The sequence below is a fragment of the Bidens hawaiensis genome, unplaced genomic scaffold, assembly GCF_021521415.1.
Source record: "Bidens hawaiensis isolate Kalapana, Puna unplaced genomic scaffold, B.hawaiensis_p1.1 tig00056238_1, whole genome shotgun sequence".
In the NCBI taxonomy this organism is placed as follows: domain Eukaryota; kingdom Viridiplantae; phylum Streptophyta; class Magnoliopsida; order Asterales; family Asteraceae; genus Bidens; species Bidens hawaiensis.
In genome coordinates, this window is record NW_027506361.1 from 41171 (window position 1) to 59827 (window position 18657).

Sequence of the window (18657 nt, forward strand, 5' to 3'; positions counted from 1 at the left end):
TGTTAACGAATCCACTTTTTAATTTCAAAATTAATGGTATATTAGTCTTTATTAATCTCAACAATCAATTTTTGGTTGCTGCTAATCCCAACTCCCAACTAACGAATTTGTTGCTAATGGTCTCATCTTTTAAGGTATATGTTTCCAATGATCAGCGACGAACAGAATTCTAACGCCGTTACTTGTAGGTCGTCAGAAAAACGTTTTTGCCAGGTTAAAGCATTGTTTGCCATCAATCTCATCAAACAAGAAAAGAGAAATTTACTCGAAATATTTTCATTATACATCCAAATCCACACGGGAATCTATACACGAATCATTGCATACGTGATCTTTTTGCAAAAAATAATACACACACGAATCTTTACACGAACAAAGAATGATGCACGGATCCTGATCAGAAAAAGTCTGACACTCGAATAGTCATTTCTATATGCGAGTGAACTTTGTCTTAAAAACGGTTTGTGATTTATTTGTTAACTGTGTCAAACTATTCATTTACCCTTGGCTAATGCCATCTCTCTTTATCAGTATATCACAAGTACCTGCATAAAACTATCGAGGGCTTAGCTCGAATTCAAACTCATCAACTGCCTTAGAATCATAGTCATCAGACGCAACGTTAATAACATCTAAAACCTCTTCTATTATCCACGACGACACTGGGTTTTTAGGAAGAGCAAGATCCCGACACGATCTACTAACCAACATGCCAACAACTTCATCATTGTTGGTCTATCAGTTTCATCTGCTTGAACACACAACAATCCAATTTGGATGAATCTTGATATCAACCTTGAGTCAACATCAAGTGTCGGGTCAACTATACTTGAACTCGTTCCTTTTAACCAATTCTTCCAAACCTACAACGATTCAACAAAGACACAATCTTTATATGATCATATAAACAAGACTAACAAAGTGATAATGATGTCATTAAAAACTTACATACTGTACAAAGTTTTCATCGGTCATTGGATAGCACGTGTAGTTTCTCTGACCGCTAATAGTTTCTAAAACCAACAGACCAAAGCTAAAGACATCGGTTTTAGTTGAGAGATAACCTTCTACTATATACTCCGGGGCCATGTATCCCCTGTCGGTCAAAAACATATAAATTATATGCATTCGAAAAATAAAAATATGTACCTACAAAAAGATTTATTTATTAATAGATGTAATGTAAGTAAAACTGGTTTTGTACTTACATGGTGCCACATACTTTATCCACATTATTGCAATCAGCCCCATTGATTGCTAAGTATATTTCTGACTCGACGTATGACAGTTTGTGGTTCATGCTTTCGTTAAACATAATGTTCTTGGGTTTGACATCAGCATGTACAATCTGTTCCGGAGCATGTTTGTGAAGGTAAAGAAGTGCATTGGCAACACCTAGGATTACTTCGTGACGTTTATTCCAGTCCAAAAGAGTACTCTTCAGAGGATCTACAAACATTTATAACAAAGGTAACAGTAATATTAATTAGTTATCATTTGAAGCTCACTCGCAAGCATTAAAATTCAAATTTTTATACCAAATATAAAGTGATCCAGACTTTTGTAAAGGGCAAAATCATAGACCAGGAAACTAGCTGTTTGTTCTAAGCAATATCCAAGCAGCTGAACCAAATTCTCGTGTTCAAGCTTCGCGAATAACTCATTATAAATATGTTTCTGAATAGTACCATATAGTTTTCTAATGGCTATTCTTTGTCCATTTTGTAGCCTTCCCTGAACAAGAATAACATAGATACATGATAACAGTATTTGTTAAATCAAAAACGATGTCGTTAGATTAGATATGTCATATGTGAATACCTTGTACATAGACTCCTTTTGATCTTGCCAAATAACATTAGCCTCACAAAAACTTTCAGTTGCAATGCTGATAGTTAGAAAATCAAACTTGTATAACTTTCTACTTTGGTTTCCATCTGAATCAAAGTGAGACTCAGAGGATTTTAAGCTTCTGTCTACATACAAAACAAGTGCATATAAAATATCGGAGTTTTTTTACCAAAATGGATGGGGTGGAAAAATTATTTACCAAAATGGGTGATTTGAAAAGTATTTACTAAAATGGGTACTTTTCATTTATTCCTTATTCCTTTATTTAACTAATCTAACATAACTTCTTTTTTTATTTAATTAACCACTTATTATTACTTTCTTTTATTTTGTCTTCAATCAACTCATTTTAGACTTTATTTATTTTAACTAATTTTTTTTAATTACGCTTAGATAAAATAAAAACAAAATAATAAGCTAAATGAATGTTAAAAATGAAATAACTGTCCTAAAAAAATACTTAACAAAACTTATAAATTAATGTTAATGTTTTAATTTTTTATGTCTTTTTTTAGCCTAAGAAGTCAAGATAATCGACTTTTCATTTTAGCAAACTAAACTATAGTTTTTTTTTTGTTTCAGATATAACTATTATTTAATCGTCTTTTTGAATTATAATGTCTTTATTTTGTTTTTTTTATACACCTAGTTGTATTATTGTTTTAGGATTAAACACAAATCTAGTTCAGTAAAAATTAATTACAAATATTTATGAATCATAATTTCATAAATATTCCTACTAAAGACGATTTATATCATGATATGGTTTTGAAAAAAATTTTAAAGGACTTATTATTTAAACACGATTATTTTTTCTTAGTTACGATAATGTTTGGTTCGGAAATAAGGTTAAGGATATGCTATATATAGATTTTAATTAAAATAAAGAATTAAAAAAAATGATTATTTCAAATGCGAAGTGAAAATTCTTTATACAAATTTCTAGTAAATTTTAATTATTAAGTTAAAAGAAAAGTCTAAAAATGAGTCGATTGTAGAGAAAATAAAAGATTTCATAATATTTGGATAAAAGAATTTATAATAATTGTTTGATTAAATTAAAAAGAAAGAAAGAAGTTATATTAGATTAGTTAAATAAAGGAATAAATGAAAAATACCTATTTTAGTAAATACTTTTTAAATCACCCATTTTGGTAAATAAATTTTCCACCCCACCCATTTTGGTAAAAAACTCGAAAATATCATACCATAGTTTTTCCCATTGGATGGATAGAGAAACGTCGGCATCTTTCTACCAAATATAGTGATGCTCGCTGGATTCGAGGTGTTATCTATTTTCTCCTGTAAAGCTAGTATAGATTGAAGACTAACTACAACCTCAGCCCTTGTAGGACGTTGCTTTGGGTTACTATGCAAGCAGCGTTCAGCAAGTCGTGCAAACTCCTTTAAACATTTGGGAGATGTTGTCCCCCTTATATTAGGATCAAATATTCGTTTTAGCCTACCTTCTTTGATAGAATCTTGAGCCCATCTTGCTAAGCCCCATTGCTCCTCATCAATACTTCTATCCACTGCTCGTTTCCCACACAAGACTTCGAATAGTACAACCCCAAAAGCATACACATCAGACTTTCTTGTCAGCCTACCCGTTTGAAAGTAATCTGGATCCAGATATCCAAACGTGCCTTTCACCTGAGTGCTAACATATGTAATTGGTTGATTCGTTGGACCTATTTTAGATAATCCAAAATCTGAAATCTTAGCTGCCCAACTCTTATGTAACAATATATTAGAACTCTTTACGTCCCGATGTATGACACCTTGCTCTATACCCGTACCAGTATGAAGATAATCTAACCTCCTTGCAGCCCCTATACATATCTTGAGTCTCTGAGTCCATGACAAAGGCTTTTCAAGTTTATGCAAATGATCTTCAAGGGTTCCAAGAGGCATATACTCACACAAGAATCATCTCACGTCCATCGTTACAATAACCAATCAAAGACACTAAATGACAATGTCTTATTAGATAGCATCTTAACTTCAACCCAAAACTCGTCCGCGCCTTGGTTAGAACTTGAATCCAACCTCTTGATTGCAACAACCAAAAGCCTTGCCCCATTTATTATAGTTCCTTTGTAAACTTTCCCAAATCCTCCACGACCGATCACTAACGACTCATCAAAGTTTTGTGTTGCTAGTTGAATCTCTGAAAACGAAAGCTCGCGGCATGGTTGTGGCCACTCTAAGGTTGTGGCATATTCAATCTCTTCACCGGTAAATATGATTAGATATATGTATATAATTAGGCAGGCAATTGAATGAAGAGATTGGGTAATGCTTGTTTAATATATAGTGATGTATCATCTAAGTCAAGAGATATGTAATGGAGTCATGGTGTGGAAGGATACTAAAGTCAAACATAATAAAAATGATAAAATGGAACCTAACCTAACTTCTTGTCTAATTTCAATTGCGCGTTTTATACGTAACTATATTAATGAAACAAACTAATGAGAATGATGTGGCAATACCAATTCATTCATTTTTCTAATCTCTCCTCATTTCTTTTACATGCATGTCCATGAATCATACATCAAAACCATTTTAACAATGAATGTGTTCATTCCATTTGCTTTCGACACATTTGGATCCCTAGCTCCCGAGGCGGTTCGCTTTTTGGAGCGGGTGCAGAAGGTGGTCCACAGTGACTCGCAGAGCCAGAGGAACCAAGGGTTGATATTTAGTGGAATAGGCCTTGCGATCCAAAAAGGAATAGCGGCACAACTTGTTGCTCGCTTACTCATTATCCAGATGTAGCTTGGTATGTGTTAAATGTTAAAAAAACAGACTTTACTTAAAAAAAAAAACTAAAAAAACTTTTAACAATTAGTTATAAAATAGTTAATTTCTCTCATAAATATTTTTATTTCTATCTCATCTATCTTAGGTATCTATGACCCTAGCTATTCATGGATTATGTTAAAACATTATAGCAATTGAGTTATAAAATATTCAAAAAATTAAAAATAAAATATTAATTAAAAATCAAACAAACCAGGATCATAATAATTAAACAAGTAAACATAGCCTAAAGTTAGCCGAGAAGAATCTTTTTCTGCATTTGTTATTCCTTCGATGTCAATTTTCCCATTAACTTCTTTTTCTCATTAACTTCTTATTGTTTATATTATATATTTCATTTTTGTGATATTTTTCCTTTAGTTCAAATAACCAACATTTTATTTTTATTATGAATCATTTGGGTTTTAAAAGCTAATGAAATTAATGAACAAATTCATAGCAATTTAGTTTACACAAATTGACTACAACCTTGCATGTAAGTTTAAATGTAAACGTTTTTAGTACACACAAGATTTAGAGTTTAAACTGATCTGATCAAGGTCTAGATGTTTAGATGGCCTACAGGGTCAACAAACCCCAACGTTTTGTTTGGTTGGATAAAATTACCACTTAATCAACCTTCAACAAACTTATTTAAACAACAAACCAAACATCCAAACACTAATCATCAAAAGTACACAAACCTATTTTTATTCTTATATTTTGCACATCATCATTACATCATTATAAGGTACACCGCATATCTAGATTATAACTTCATGACTTCAGAAAACTTGCAAACCACATGCATATCAAAGCTTTAAGCATTCACAATCATTCCACCTACAAAACAAACAAGTTAATATTTTACCAACTAAAACATACCTTAAAAATGGTTAAAAAGTCATATATATATCTAGTGATATGATAGTCAAATTATATACCATTGGGATGGAGGACTTGGCCGGTGAAGTATGACGAGTCCTCGCACGCCAGGAACACAAACGAAGGTGCAATCTCATAGGGCTGAGCTGCTCTTTGCATCGGACACTCCGAGCCAAATTTGGATGTCTTCTCTTCGTGGAATGAAGCGGGTATGAGTGGCGTCCACACCGGACCAGGCGCCACTCCGTTAACTCGAATGTTCTTGGATGCCAATTGTAATGCTAGACCTCTTGTGAAAGACACAATGGCTCCCTTAGTTGAAGTGTAGTCCAGCAATGTGGCATTGCCTTCGTAGGCATTAACTGATGTTACGTTGATGATGGTGCTTCCTTCTTTCATGTGCGGTAGTGCATGCCTATACATGCATGTATTCAATCAAAACATTAAACATGTAGTACATTGTTTTCAACTTTTCATGTAACATTAATGTGTCTAAATTCATGTAGACATAACATCATAAGAAGTTATATATATATATATGACATCAGAAACAATATGAAAATAAAGGTGTATAAAAATGTGAACATATATACATTATAAACAAATAAATATATGAAAAACAAAAATAAAAAATTTTAAATGCTTCTTCTAGATATAAAAAGTTATTTAAAATGCGTAGCCCATTAGAACGGAAACTTTGTTTTTAGCATGATTAAGTTTGCTATCCAAAAGGGGTTGCGAAAAACCTTGTTACCCGCTTACTTGCCACTTCATTATAACCACTTTATTGTTAATCGTTTGAATGTTTTTATTCAAAAAGTATTCAAAAAGAACTATATACAAATTAAAATAATTAATTGACTAATAGATTTTTAGTGCCGATTATATTAAATATATACAACATTATAAATGCTTAGAAAATTATTCATGTGTCTAAGCCATATATAGAACCAAACAAATTTTGAAGTAATTAGTAGAGTATTAATGCCAATTAAAATAATATATTATAATTTGTTCATCTTTTGGGTCTTAGAAAACTATTCAAGTGAATATATAAACAAAACAAATGTTGGCTTTTTTATGGTATGGTATTTACCCTTTAGAAAAGTTCTAAAGTACTCATGTATTTCTAAAGTACTCATGTAGGCAAATAAACCGGTTAACCGAACTGACCCAAACTAACCCGAAAACTTGACCCGAAAACTTAACTGAAACTGAACCGGTCTGAAACCGTTTAAGTATAAACGGTTTGGAACGATTGAAATTGTCGGTTTGATAATTATAAATAAACTATGAAGTTTAAACTCTAAATTAAGTTACTTGATAAATCACTAAATGATAATTTTTAAAGTACAACAAAAGTTTTTTAGATTTAAAAACCTCGAACCCACAATTGTGTTTGGTTCTAGGTCCATACTAGAATTGCTAATGATGTGTCAATTAAATATAGTATGCTTAAATTTACCTTGCCAAGAAAAACTGTGAGTAAATATTGGTACGAAACACCCTATCAAGCCACTTTTCATCAATCTCTTCAACAGTCTTACACAAATACTGCTCAGCCGCATTATTCACCAACGTATCAATACGTCCAAATTTTCCAATCACTTCATCCACCACAGACTTGCAATTGGCATCAAACCCCAAATCAGTTGGCACCGCAATCGGGTCCTTCGAATCGTTTGTTTTCGCCTCCTTAATAATCTTTAACGTGTCTTGGGCGTCTTTGTCTTCTTGACCCTTAAGATATGTGAAAGCAATAGTTGCACCTTCCTTAGCAAAGCAATAGCAAACCGCCCGCCCGATGCCCGAATCGCCTCCTGTCACCAATGCCACCTTACCCTACATGCATAATTTTACCACACCAAATGTGAGTTTTCAATGATCAAAAAAAAAATTAGGCCGAAGGCGTAACTTTTTTTTGAGCCACGTAAGTAAAAGGAACATATTGTTAAATACGAAAAGAACCCGCAACCTTTTCATAAAAATACTCACTTCAAAAAAAATAAATTCGGTCTAACTGGGTGTTAGGCCTGGGGCCGTCGACTACCCATCCATACACTAGGCCGGCCCTGACGACACGAACCTAACATAAAATTCGCGGGTGTGGGTTCGGCAAGAAAGAGTTCGAATGTTTTATGTAATAAATTAAATTAATTTGGTTTCTAATATTTAAAGTATTAAAAAGGACAAAAGTATTATGATATAAAACTAAAAACGAAATTAACATAAGATTTTATAATTGACTGCAATTGTTTAATGTAAATTTGTATATTTCTTTTAATTTTTTTAAGAAAAAGTAAATTTTAAGTATCAATAAATGAAAAAATATAAAGTAAAAAAAAACCCTTATAATTAAAATGCAAGTGTTATATGTAAATTTATTTTTTTGTTGTAAAAATATAATAAATATAATAATGTATAAAAAATATAAAGGAAAAAAAAAAGACTTCGGATCAAAGGGTCATGTTCGGATTCGTTCGGATTCAATAAGATTTTATTATTAAATGAAATAAATTTGTATTTTTCTTTTAAAAGGAAAGTAAAATTAAAGTATCAATAAATGAAAAAAAATATATAAAGTACAAAAAACCCTTATAATTAAAATGCAAGTGTTTTTTGTAAATTTGTAATTTCTATTTGTTGCCAAATATAAATTTAAAGTATCAAAATAAAAAAAGACTTACGGTACGTCAAACAAGTCGTGTTCGGGTTCATGTTTGGCATGATTTTTGATTCGCGACATGCTCGATCATGTCAAATTTTCAGTTTCGTGTTGGGTTGGAAACTGATCCAACCAACGAACACACCCAATTAACACCCTTAAATTTGATCACAAAATTCACAAAACCGAAACGACAAAACAAAATGAACCTTGAGTTTATCAGCTGCTTTGTAGTTAGGACTCTTGTACTGTGGATTCGGATCCATGACATGTTCTTTTCCAGGTTGTCCATCTTGTTTTTGAGGTGGAAACTGCTTATCACTCGACATTCTTACAAACAAATTATATTTGATCAAAACTAATATTATGTGAAGGTGTATTTAAAGGAAGCAGTGGGTGGTGAAGTGTGACACGTGGTGGTGTACGTGGCAGGCTTAACTATGAACTTGTAAGATGTGAAGATTAGGTTGAGGTGATCATCAAGGGTAAAGGTGTCACTCTCTGTGTTTGTACGTGTCAGAAAGGTGGTGTGTTTAGCCTTTTGGTAGTTTTTTCTCGTTGTTGATACCGGCAAGACCCAGCCAGATGATGTCTGCTGGTTGGTAGTGAGAGGACTCTTAGTACCTGCATACCCAAAAAGGGGCGCTGGTTAAAAAACATCCGTTAGCTGGTATTTGTTTAGTCATTCAGATAGTGACTGGCGTTTTTTTAGCTATGCATTACACACCTCATGTGGATCTAGCTTTCAACAGCGTACACATCAACAAACTCTAACAAACTGTCACATCATCCGTTCTTCTCACGTTTGCTAGATTTTGATGTGGATGTTGAAATAGATTTTGATGGGTTCCATAGATCTCGATTGTTAATTAATATATAAATGGGCCCACATCTATCCGTTCTTCTCACGTTTGCAGAGCCGGACGTATTAAACGAACTTTGGCGCTACAATGATGAAGTCCGGTTTATCTCAGTCCGTCGCGTGCCAACTGGATTCGGACCTCGGGCAGCCCACCCAGTTGTGGATGCTCTTAATGCTGACTGCCAACTATACTATTGTTAGTGTTATATTTGCATGCTAAGAAGAGAATTGTGTAATTGTGTGTATATTGGTCTTAGTTATGTTGATGCAGCTTGTGGTTAAGGTTTTGGTATCTAAAATCATGTAATGTAACATTTAAATCTTATGATATGTGGTTTCTAAATATTATTTTATTATTGGAGTGTAAATATGTTTGTTTCTTAGAGCATATCTTCCATCTCTATCCTTATAATTACATTACAAAATACTATTTTTTTCTTTCATGTTTAATTAAATAACACTTTTTTATAGTTTTCTCATTAAAGTTTTTTTTAATATTTGTTGAATTATTTTTTTCATATTTCTCAGTTTGCGACGAGTTTCCGACACAAATCATTGGTTTCCGGCAAGATTCATACAAAAATCAGCAATTTCCGACGAAATTCCCGCCAATTCCCGGCCAAAATATGTTTATGTATGTATAAAACTAAAAATAATATAAAAAGTATATATTATATTAAAAATTATACGTTAAAGTCCGATCCAGTTAATTTCGATTAAGCACTAGTCCTTACTCCCCACCCCACCGCCTGACTACAATTTTTACAACACTGCTTTCTAGTAGTGATGATTCAGTGTGTTTTGATGGCAGATTTCTCCTAGTGGTTCTTTTTCTCTTAAAATGGCAATTTGTGCTGATAATATACTTACAGGTGATGTGCAACGGCTTCAAAAACACGCTTGAGAGTTTTTAGTACATAAACAAACCATTTTAATCACTTTGTAACAAATTATTAAATAAATTACTATCAAATACGTTTAATACAATTTAAAAAAAATAAAATGAGTTATTAAAGCTTTCACTTCAGTTGAACATCTTGAACATACCACAAACACCATTATTACAATGTAATATGACAGCATGTATATACCCATAAAGGTATAAACACTACATAAAATTTTGTTGGTAAATTAAATGTAGATCAAATGCAAAATCACAAAACCAGACAAGACTAGCCAAAAGCTCAAAAGTATCTTCAAGAGAGGATGAGATAATAATTGTCGGTTTATATCCCATAACTCCATAAGTTACACACACAGTTGAAAGTATTATTCAGCAGTTTCTGGTAAAAAGTCAACTGTTCTATATCTGGTCCAAGATTACCTCACCTCCAGAAACCTTAAACTCAGAAGGCACATTCTCAACATTCAAAACCTTAACCTTGCCATCCTCCACAAACGCAGACCACCTAGTTGAGCGATGTCCGAGCAATGCACCACTGAGATCTAAGTCCAGTTCCAAGCTCTTGTGGAATTTGCCATCAAAGTCTCCATAGAATTCAATCTGCGTTGTACAAGCACGAAACAACATTAAAATGTTAAGAGTCATCTATTTGCAGCGCACACTAAAAGTATATAAATTATAAGAAAGATAATCAATCACGTGGTAAATTTTTTATTTGAATAAAGAGAAGGCATTAGGAGCAACTTACAGCATCTTTGGCTTCAAGCTTTTCAGCCCAGCCATTCATGGTGTATGGATCATTAACAGACACGCAGATAACCGTATCAACACCTTTCGCCTTGAATTTGTCGATGTTTTTCTTGTAACTTGGAACATGTTGAGTTGAACAAACTCCCGTGAATGCACCCTGTTAATGTAAAACAATCACAAAACCAAGATGATTTTATCATGATGGCTTGTGCTGTAACCTCATAATCATGTTCTGTTTTGTGTTTATTGCCCATCAGCGTAAATAACTTACGTATATAGCGAGTTTTCTCAAAAGCAATTCAAAATACAACAATTGTCGACCAAAAGATTTGTTAAAAAAACTGTTAACACGAAACATGATAGAAATGACATAGCTAATCTAACAATTTGTATAAATAACTGTTTCTGTGTGTGTTTACTGTTTTGCAGCATTCGGTTTCAGCAATTTAGTGTTTCTGTCTTTTTTATTATTTTAGCTCAATCTATTAGGATGCAAATACAAACAACAAATAGCCAAAATAAAAAGAATACCTCCATTATATCAGTCAATACCCTTACGTTATAAATGCAAATTGCAACATACAGAAAACAATCTCCCTGAATCTCTTTTAAAAATCATCAAACTTCCAAGAATTGTCAAGTAGCATTTTACAGGTATCTATCAACATTACCCAAAACTCACCTATGTTAAAAAGTATATTGATTTCAGATACAACTTAAAAGGTTCAGCTCAGGAGTGCAAATGAGCTAAGCCATTCATGAGCTACTCGCGATAGGATCGATAAAAAACTGAAATAAGCTGAAAATTTTCAAAATCGAGCTGAGCCTGAAACTCACATTGAGCTGGTTTAATTATCGAGCAAAGGACCTTTAGCCTTGTATGGGAATCTTAACCCAAGTCTAGTGTCACAGACCAACTGCTTAATGATCTATTTGTTTGAATTGTGCTAACACGCTTGGGCTTTTTGGTCCGTGAATTCCAAGAGGAGCCAACGAACCCAAGCGTTTTAGCACGATTCAAACAAAAATCATCAAGCAATTGGTCAGTGACACTAGACTCGAGTTAAGGCTCGACGAGCCTAAAAGAGGGTCACATACAAGGCTGGAATCCTAGATCTCAATAACTAAACAAGCTCTATGTGAAGCTCGGGTTCAGCTCAATCTTGAAAGTTCTCAGCTCATTTCAGTTTTTTATTGATCCTATCTCGAGTAGCTCGTGAATGGCTCAGCTCACTCCTAATCTGGACCTTTTAAGTTGTATCTGAAACCAATCTACGTTTTAACATAGGTAAGTTTTGGGGAATGTTGATAGATGCCAGCAGACCATTATCATAAGCGGGACAGATTAGCTGGCCTTCAAGTGCCACACAGAGTCATGTAGATTGACTCGTAAGTCGTAACACTAGGCTAGTTGCCTAGTTTAAGGGTTTTTTCTCAAAATATATATATATAAACTAACAAACGAGCCGAGCTCAAGCTTTAAACGAGCCGCGCTGAAGCTTAAAAAAAGAGCTTGAGACAGGCTTTGCTCGTTTACACCCCTACATAGAGAAAACGATCTCCCTGAAACTCTATAAAAAATTTCACGTTTGAACTTTTTAAGATGTATCTGAAAGTAATTAACTTTTTTGACATAGTTAACTTTAGGGAAATTTTGATGGTTCTCTGTAAAATGCTAGTTATAAATTCTTGAAAGTTGGAAGAGAACCATCAAAATTTCCCTAAAGTTAACTATGTCAAAAAAGTTAATTACTTTCAGATACATCTTAAAAAGTTCAAATGTAAAATTAACCTAAAAATGAAGTGAAAGAACAAAACACTAGTTATCCACAATCAAAATAACAAATTGACACACAGTATAGTACACAAAGATAAACATATATAAATTATCTAATAAACAATAAACAAGCCAAGCCATAGTTTGATAAAATGATTCACGCGCCAAGCTCAGGCTTAAACAAAAGAGCTTGAAACGAGCACAGTAAGTCCAAACAATCCAAGCTCAGCTGTTCACAACTCACAAGTCAAGCCAAGGTTGGGTTCAAGCTCGAGCTCGAAATTAAACGAGGCAGCTCCACTAGACTCGAGCTCGATTTTAAAATTAAACGAACTTAAAATCGAGCCAACGAGCCGAGCTTGGGCCAAGTTCGGCTCGGTTACAAAGATGAGCCAACTCAGTTCAAGTTGCTTGTTTCAAATCAAGTTTTTTTAGCTAGTTTTATTCGAGCTTTTTGAACAGCCACTGTAAATGCAGAGCCGAGCTTGATCTTGGACTCGGCCTGTTTACACGTCGACCTCGAGCTCAGCTCATTTACATTTTACACTCCTAGTTCTAGTTCATATGTAAAATTATTATTAAACAAGTGAAAGCATAATACCAGTTATTATCCACATTCCACAATCAATACAACAAATTAACACACATACATACATAATAATATAATATAATATTATACAATAAACTTACCGGAAGCCCAAATATAACGACCTTCTTACCCTATAAAAATATAAACACACAAAACAAAACAATAATTAACTTCATTAATAATAAACCCTAACTCATCAATATCCATAATAATCAATCAATTAACATATATATATATATATATACCTTGAATATATCAGATAAAGGAGTGGTGGAGAACTGAGACGAGACACCTTCGTCCCAGGTTCGAGCCTTCTGGAGCGAAACATTGGGAGCGGCTGCAACCAGATCGCTTCCTACGGCAACGGAAGCGTACCGCCGCCATGAGTTTCCGATTCCGGTGGCCATGGACTTCATCGTTGACGGCCGTTTGAAAGCTGCGTACGCCATTTTTAACGGTGAGTAGTGTAGAAGAAGGTTTTGGGGATTTTGTTTTATGATAATAATGGAGAATGGTGTGAGGGCTATTGGGCTTATAAGTGGGTTGGGTTATAATGGCCTAGAGAGTAGCATAAATCAGGTTTTTCTAATACCTGGGTTTGGGATAGGTATAAAACCGAGTATTTGAATGTCTTGTTTCTGGTTGGTTATTAAAAAAACCTATTTTCGGGCATATATTTGGTTTTTTTAAAGGGACTACAAGTTTTTAAAGTATTTTTTGAGTAATTTCGGGTATATATCGAGTATTTAAAAAATTTAGTTTCGGGTAATGGAGAATCCCGGTTCCAGGTATGAAAGCGGTTTTGGTTTTCGGGTATTACCGGATACAAATCGAGTTCGGTTCCGAGTACAGGTTTTGGTACTGAAATGCATAAGTAGGGATGGCAATGGGTTGGGTTTGGGACGGGTTTAGGTATTCCCAAACCCATACCCGGTTATTAAAATCCATCCCAAACCCGTCGGGTTTTAATCGGGCAATTACCCGTCGGGTTTCGCGTTTTCCCATCGGGTTTCGGGTTTCGGGTTTCCTATCGGGTTTTGAGAAAATACATGTCGGGTATACCCGGCTCAAAACCCGCCGGGGTTTTGACAAAATATAACTAATCGATTAAAAAGATAGTTACCATAAAGATAAAATATTTCAAATAATTGACATAAACAAGTTACGACAAATAATATATTTGGAATATAGTGTATATATAATATAATAAGCTATATTGGGTGCATCGGGTATATAATCGAGTAAATGGGTTTATGTTATCGGGTAATCGGGTCGGGTAATCGGGTATATTAGAAATCCCAAACCCGTCCCAAACCCGAGAAAATTTTCAAAGCCAATCCCAAACCCGTCCCACACCCTAATGGGTCGGGTATTACCCATCCCATTTATGTCGGGTTTCGGGTTTTCCCATCGGGTTCAGGTTTTATTGCCATCCCTATGCATAAGTTATCCACACTGTAAAGGTCGTAGGGCTGTGCACGGTTCGGTTCGGTTCGGTTTTTAGGTGAAATCGAAACCGAAACTGAAGTTATCAGTTTTTTGAAAATACAAATTATTTGGTTATAATCCGTTTTTTTTCAATTATGTGTAGATATTGCAAAAAAAATGAATATGATAATTTTAAGCTTGTAAGAGTGTATTAGAATACCAAAAATATATTGAATACAAAAAATAAAAATACACACATGTTACGTGGAGCTAGGGGTGAGCAACTTAACCGCCATAACCGTTTAACCGAACCATAACCGACATAACCGGTAGGTCAGTTTAATGAAATTTTAAAAACCGTCAAATACGGGTCGGTTTTGGTTAAAGATAAATCCAAAACCGCCATAACCGAACGAACCCATTTATTTAACCAACAATATGTTTGGGATTAACTTCTACTAATGGATTAAAGCATCATATTGGATTATATATTTGAGACAAAGTAAATATTTTTATTATAATTATAATATAAAGAAGATATAAAAAGACATGAAAGGTTTAACAAGCACATAAACCACGTCTTTCAACTCTTGCTATCTCATATGTGAGCATGTGACACTGTTGAAGCGAGTTCGAGATATAGCATGTTAACCCAAGAACCTCCATGACCATAGACATAACTCGGTTAATTGATACTAAAACCGCTAAATGCATCCATATATGTAATATTTTTATGTGATGTAATGAAAACATCAAATTCACAATCATATATTCTATTATTATGTGATGTAACGAAAATCATTACATTCGTTCGATAAAAACCCAAAAGAACTTCATGTTTGACGATCAATATAACAGGATATATACATCCATCCGTCAAGTTATTTAAAGCACACAAACTTTATTTATGCTTCACTCCGCTTTCATATGAAATTCAGTGACTTCAAGGACTAACCATTTACGATTGCACCGCCTGCAAAAATGGAAACACAATCACTGTCTTCTCATGATATCATTGACACAAGAGACAAGGAAAAAGAAAAGAAGCACACTACAACATACATTGATCAATTTACACTCATTTTGTACATGACTCTTAAAACACTTCACTATTTTAAGTCACATTTCTCACATTTTTGTTACATGTATAAATGTGAAAGAATATAGAAGCCATATCAATAATTATCTTATGGTTGAATAAGGATACTTATAAGTTGTAACTATGTAAATGCAAAGACGGAACGTAGAACATTAGTCCATTATACACTTGATTATTCGTGTGGTTTTTGTTAATTAGGCCCCATACCCAAACCGACTGAAACTAGAATCAGGGAATGAATGAGCCTCCGAGCATTCATTTAAAAAAATCATTTTCCAATGCTACTCGCTATTTCGTTACTTCACCATCAGTTGCCCGGCCCACAAAATCCAAAATGAAATTCAAAATCAAGTAGGTGCATTTGATTTTGGTGAGAAAAAAAGTTGGCTTTTTTGTGTGTAAGAACTTAATTTTAAAAAATTTGTTTAGTGGTTTCTTTGATACGTAACATACGCATTTAAGTGCATTTACATGTGTGCATCGATTCGAATTAATTACCATTAGGATGAAGGACTTGGCCGGTATAGTAGGACGAGGTTTGCTCGGATGCAAGGAACACATACGTTGGAGCGACCTCATAAGGTTGACCCGCCCTATTCATGGGCACAAGTGCCCCGAATGTTGCTATATCCTGGTCATTGAGTGCGGAAGCTTGCAGCGGTGTCCATATAGGACCAGGGGCCACACCATTTACGCGTATCTTCTTGTCTACTAGATGCAATGCTAGTGCCCTTGTGAAAGCCACTATGGCTCCCTTTGTTGAAATGTGGTCAAGCCAACTTGATGGAGTAGCTGTGTATGCTAAGATTGATGTGGTGTTTATAATTGCACTTCCTTCTTTCATGTGCTCCAAGGCATGCCTACACAACCAAGTCATTTATGAATATGTAATATTATTGGAAGTAAAGAATGAGAGTACTAAGGGAAATTGATTTTTTGTTTATACATGTTTTGTGACAATTTAAATAGGGTTCAATTCTAATTGTATCTCTTTACTAGATTAACTCTTTGATCGCAACTTATTACAGTTGTGTTTTGTGTGCTCTAGAGAGGTGTATGAAATTTAAAAAACCGATTCGAAAATAAATAAGGCTGAAAAAACCAAACCAAAACAAGAACCGACGGTTTGTTTTTTTTTTAATAAAAACCAAACTTGGTTCGGATTTATATGTAATAAAAAACAAAAAAATCAAATTTGTAGATTATTATATTTCTTTTTTATTTTAACTAATTTATAGAAATTTAATAGACATATAACTAAAATATTTACACCAAATGTATAATAATTAAAAAGTAATTATTAGCAAACAAAATGATTTGAATCTAAATTTCATTATTTTGGGTCAAAAAGTTTTTTAGCCCAAAATGATTTTTTATTTTGTATAATAATCATTTAGTAATCATTTAGAAACTAAAACTCAAAAACAAACGGTTTTCAAAAATTCAAAAACCAAAAAAAAAATCGGTTTTAGTCTAAAATCGACTCGACCTGACTCAAACCGAACTGTGCACGTCCATAACTCTCACTCAAGTTGTAGTGAAATACTTTTCCACTAACTTGGTTAACTTTCTAGTTTCTCAAGAAACTTATTTATCAATGAAAAATATACATAAAATGTTACACACAACTTGACATGAAGAAATGAGAGAAAATGTTGGTTCTAAACACCTTTTCAAGCCTCTCCTCAGTGATCTCTTCTAACGTATCCGAATGCACATAATATTGCACGGCTGGATTATTCACGAGCACATCAATGCACCCGTATTTGGCAACGACTTGATCTACAACATCCTTACAATTCTTGCTATACCTAAGATCAGTAGGTATTGCAATGGGATCACCCGATCCTTCAACTCGTGACTCATTTATGATCTTTAACGTGTCGTTTGCATCTATTTCCTCGACACCCTTTACATAAGTAAAGGCTACAGTCGCACCCTCCAATGCGAAGTGGTGGCAAACCGACCTTCCAATGCCCGAATCGCCTCCTGTCACCAATGCAACCTTTCCCTATAACAAGCAAACAAACTTGTTGATTACATATAATAATAATAATAATAATAATAATAATAATAAAACGCTAGGAGATATGCTTTGAGATCATGTTTGGGATTGAGTTTGAAAACAACTTATTGGTTTTTTCAAAAAGCTACAAGTCAACAAGCTGTTTTGAAACTAAATCCCAAACATGTTTTGAAACGTGCATGGAGTAATTTGCCACAAACCGAGACAATATAATGTTATCCAAAACACCAATTTCTTTTATCAGAAAAATATATAATAATGAAACGTACATTGAGTTTGCCAGAGGGCTTGTAATTAGGGTTGCTGAATTGTGGAAGAGGGTTCATGAGGTATTCTTTTCCTGGTTGCGACTCTTGGTGCTGCGGTGGGAACCTTCTTTCGCCTTCGTCATTTGCCATTGCCTTCGCCTAAAACAATATCGACAAAGTGAACTTAATTAGGATAGTTGCATGCAAGTGTTTCATCACTATAATATTATCAATCAAAAGATAAATTTATTTTATTTAACAACTAAGCATACACTTTTTTTAGTATATCACTAGCCTCTAGATAATCGGATTAACCATTTGAAACAAAAACAAATCTTATAGAGATATATAAAGAAGATGATATAGACCTTAAAGGTGTGAATAGCACACGAACCACGCCTTTCAATCCTCAACGACACCAAACTGTTAGCACGTGAACCCAACAAGCTCCATGACCTTAGAGGACACTTGGCTGTGACCGGAATCCGGCCTGAGGCAGTGACTAGCAAATGCATCATACTTACAACTAGTTAAATGGATGAATGAATGTAAAAAATGTTTGTGGTATATATATAGATAGAAAACATATAGATATAGACCGAAAGAGAGACGGGCTAAAAGTTGAAGAAGTTGTATTACAATGAAATTAGTGTTAGGTGTGAGGGGAAAGTGATAATTAATGTCTGAATAAGGCGTGATGGGAAACGTAATGTATATGTATTAATGTATTATTCAATATTAATTACACTACTTTGTTTGTAAGAATTT

General features: G+C 33.9%; 3 protein-coding genes and 1 pseudogene across 4 annotated transcripts; all 4 read right to left on the reverse strand.

Moving 5' to 3' along the window:
* Positions 1-274: 274 nt before the first annotated feature.
* On the reverse strand, positions 275-4418 carry LOC143617642 (putative serine/threonine-protein kinase PBL22; annotated as a pseudogene). Its single transcript, XR_013150863.1, has 6 exons — positions 4408-4418; positions 3060-4152; positions 1822-1976; positions 1539-1734; positions 953-1096; positions 275-863 (listed from the first exon to the last, which is right to left on the reverse strand). The product of XR_013150863.1 is annotated as a putative serine/threonine-protein kinase PBL22 (transcript).
* A 1003-nt stretch (positions 4419-5421) lies between these two features.
* On the reverse strand, positions 5422-8631 carry LOC143617643 (NADPH-dependent aldehyde reductase 1, chloroplastic-like). The gene is made up of 4 exons (XM_077090137.1): positions 8416-8631; positions 7007-7383; positions 5601-5956; positions 5422-5499 (listed from the first exon to the last, which is right to left on the reverse strand). Exons 1-4 carry the CDS (start codon positions 8533-8535, stop codon positions 5477-5479), a joined length of 876 nt encoding a protein of 291 aa, XP_076946252.1. The 5' UTR covers positions 8536-8631; the 3' UTR covers positions 5422-5476.
* A 1684-nt stretch (positions 8632-10315) lies between these two features.
* LOC143617644 (peroxiredoxin-2F, mitochondrial-like) lies at positions 10316-13572 on the reverse strand. The gene is made up of 4 exons (XM_077090138.1): positions 13334-13572; positions 13190-13219; positions 10721-10879; positions 10316-10572 (listed from the first exon to the last, which is right to left on the reverse strand). The coding sequence occupies exons 1-4, from the start codon at positions 13535-13537 to the stop codon at positions 10372-10374; spliced, it is 594 nt and encodes a 197-aa protein (XP_076946253.1). The 5' UTR covers positions 13538-13572; the 3' UTR covers positions 10316-10371.
* A 1768-nt stretch (positions 13573-15340) lies between these two features.
* On the reverse strand, positions 15341-18293 carry LOC143617646 (glucose and ribitol dehydrogenase-like). The gene is made up of 5 exons (XM_077090139.1): positions 18258-18293; positions 17911-18048; positions 17238-17626; positions 16114-16475; positions 15341-15489 (listed from the first exon to the last, which is right to left on the reverse strand). Exons 2-5 carry the CDS (start codon positions 18037-18039, stop codon positions 15467-15469), a joined length of 903 nt encoding a protein of 300 aa, XP_076946254.1. The 5' UTR covers positions 18040-18048; positions 18258-18293; the 3' UTR covers positions 15341-15466.
* Between the last annotated feature and the right edge of the window lie 364 nt (positions 18294-18657).

What these genes read in the sequence shown, in the direction of transcription:
- LOC143617643 (XM_077090137.1), bottom strand. Translation starts at nt 8,535, where the DNA reads ATGTCGAGTGATAAGCAGTTTCCACCTCAAAAACAAGATGGACAACCT. An exon ending in AAGCAGCTGATAAACTCAAG is followed by an intron (nt 7,384 to 8,415) that starts GTTCATTTTGTT and finishes TTATGCATGTAG; the next exon opens with GGTAAGGTGGCATTGGTGAC. An exon ending in TCACAGTTTTTCTTGGCAAG is followed by an intron (nt 5,957 to 7,006) that starts GTAAATTTAAGC and finishes ATGCATGTATAG; the next exon opens with GCATGCACTACCGCACATGA.
- LOC143617644 (XM_077090138.1), bottom strand. Translation starts at nt 13,537, where the DNA reads ATGGCGTACGCAGCTTTCAAACGGCCGTCAACGATGAAGTCCATGGCC. An exon ending in CTTTATCTGATATATTCAAG is followed by an intron (nt 13,220 to 13,333) that starts GTATATATATAT and finishes ATATTTTTATAG; the next exon opens with GGTAAGAAGGTCGTTATATT. An exon ending in TCGTTATATTTGGGCTTCCG is followed by an intron (nt 10,880 to 13,189) that starts GTAAGTTTATTG and finishes TTACATTAACAG; the next exon opens with GGTGCATTCACGGGAGTTTG.
- LOC143617646 (XM_077090139.1), bottom strand. Translation starts at nt 18,039, where the DNA reads ATGGCAAATGACGAAGGCGAAAGAAGGTTCCCACCGCAGCACCAAGAG. An exon ending in AGCCCTCTGGCAAACTCAAT is followed by an intron (nt 17,627 to 17,910) that starts GTACGTTTCATT and finishes TGCTTGTTATAG; the next exon opens with GGAAAGGTTGCATTGGTGAC. An exon ending in TTCTTCATGTCAAGTTGTGT is followed by an intron (nt 16,476 to 17,237) that starts GTAACATTTTAT and finishes TTGGTTGTGTAG; the next exon opens with GCATGCCTTGGAGCACATGA.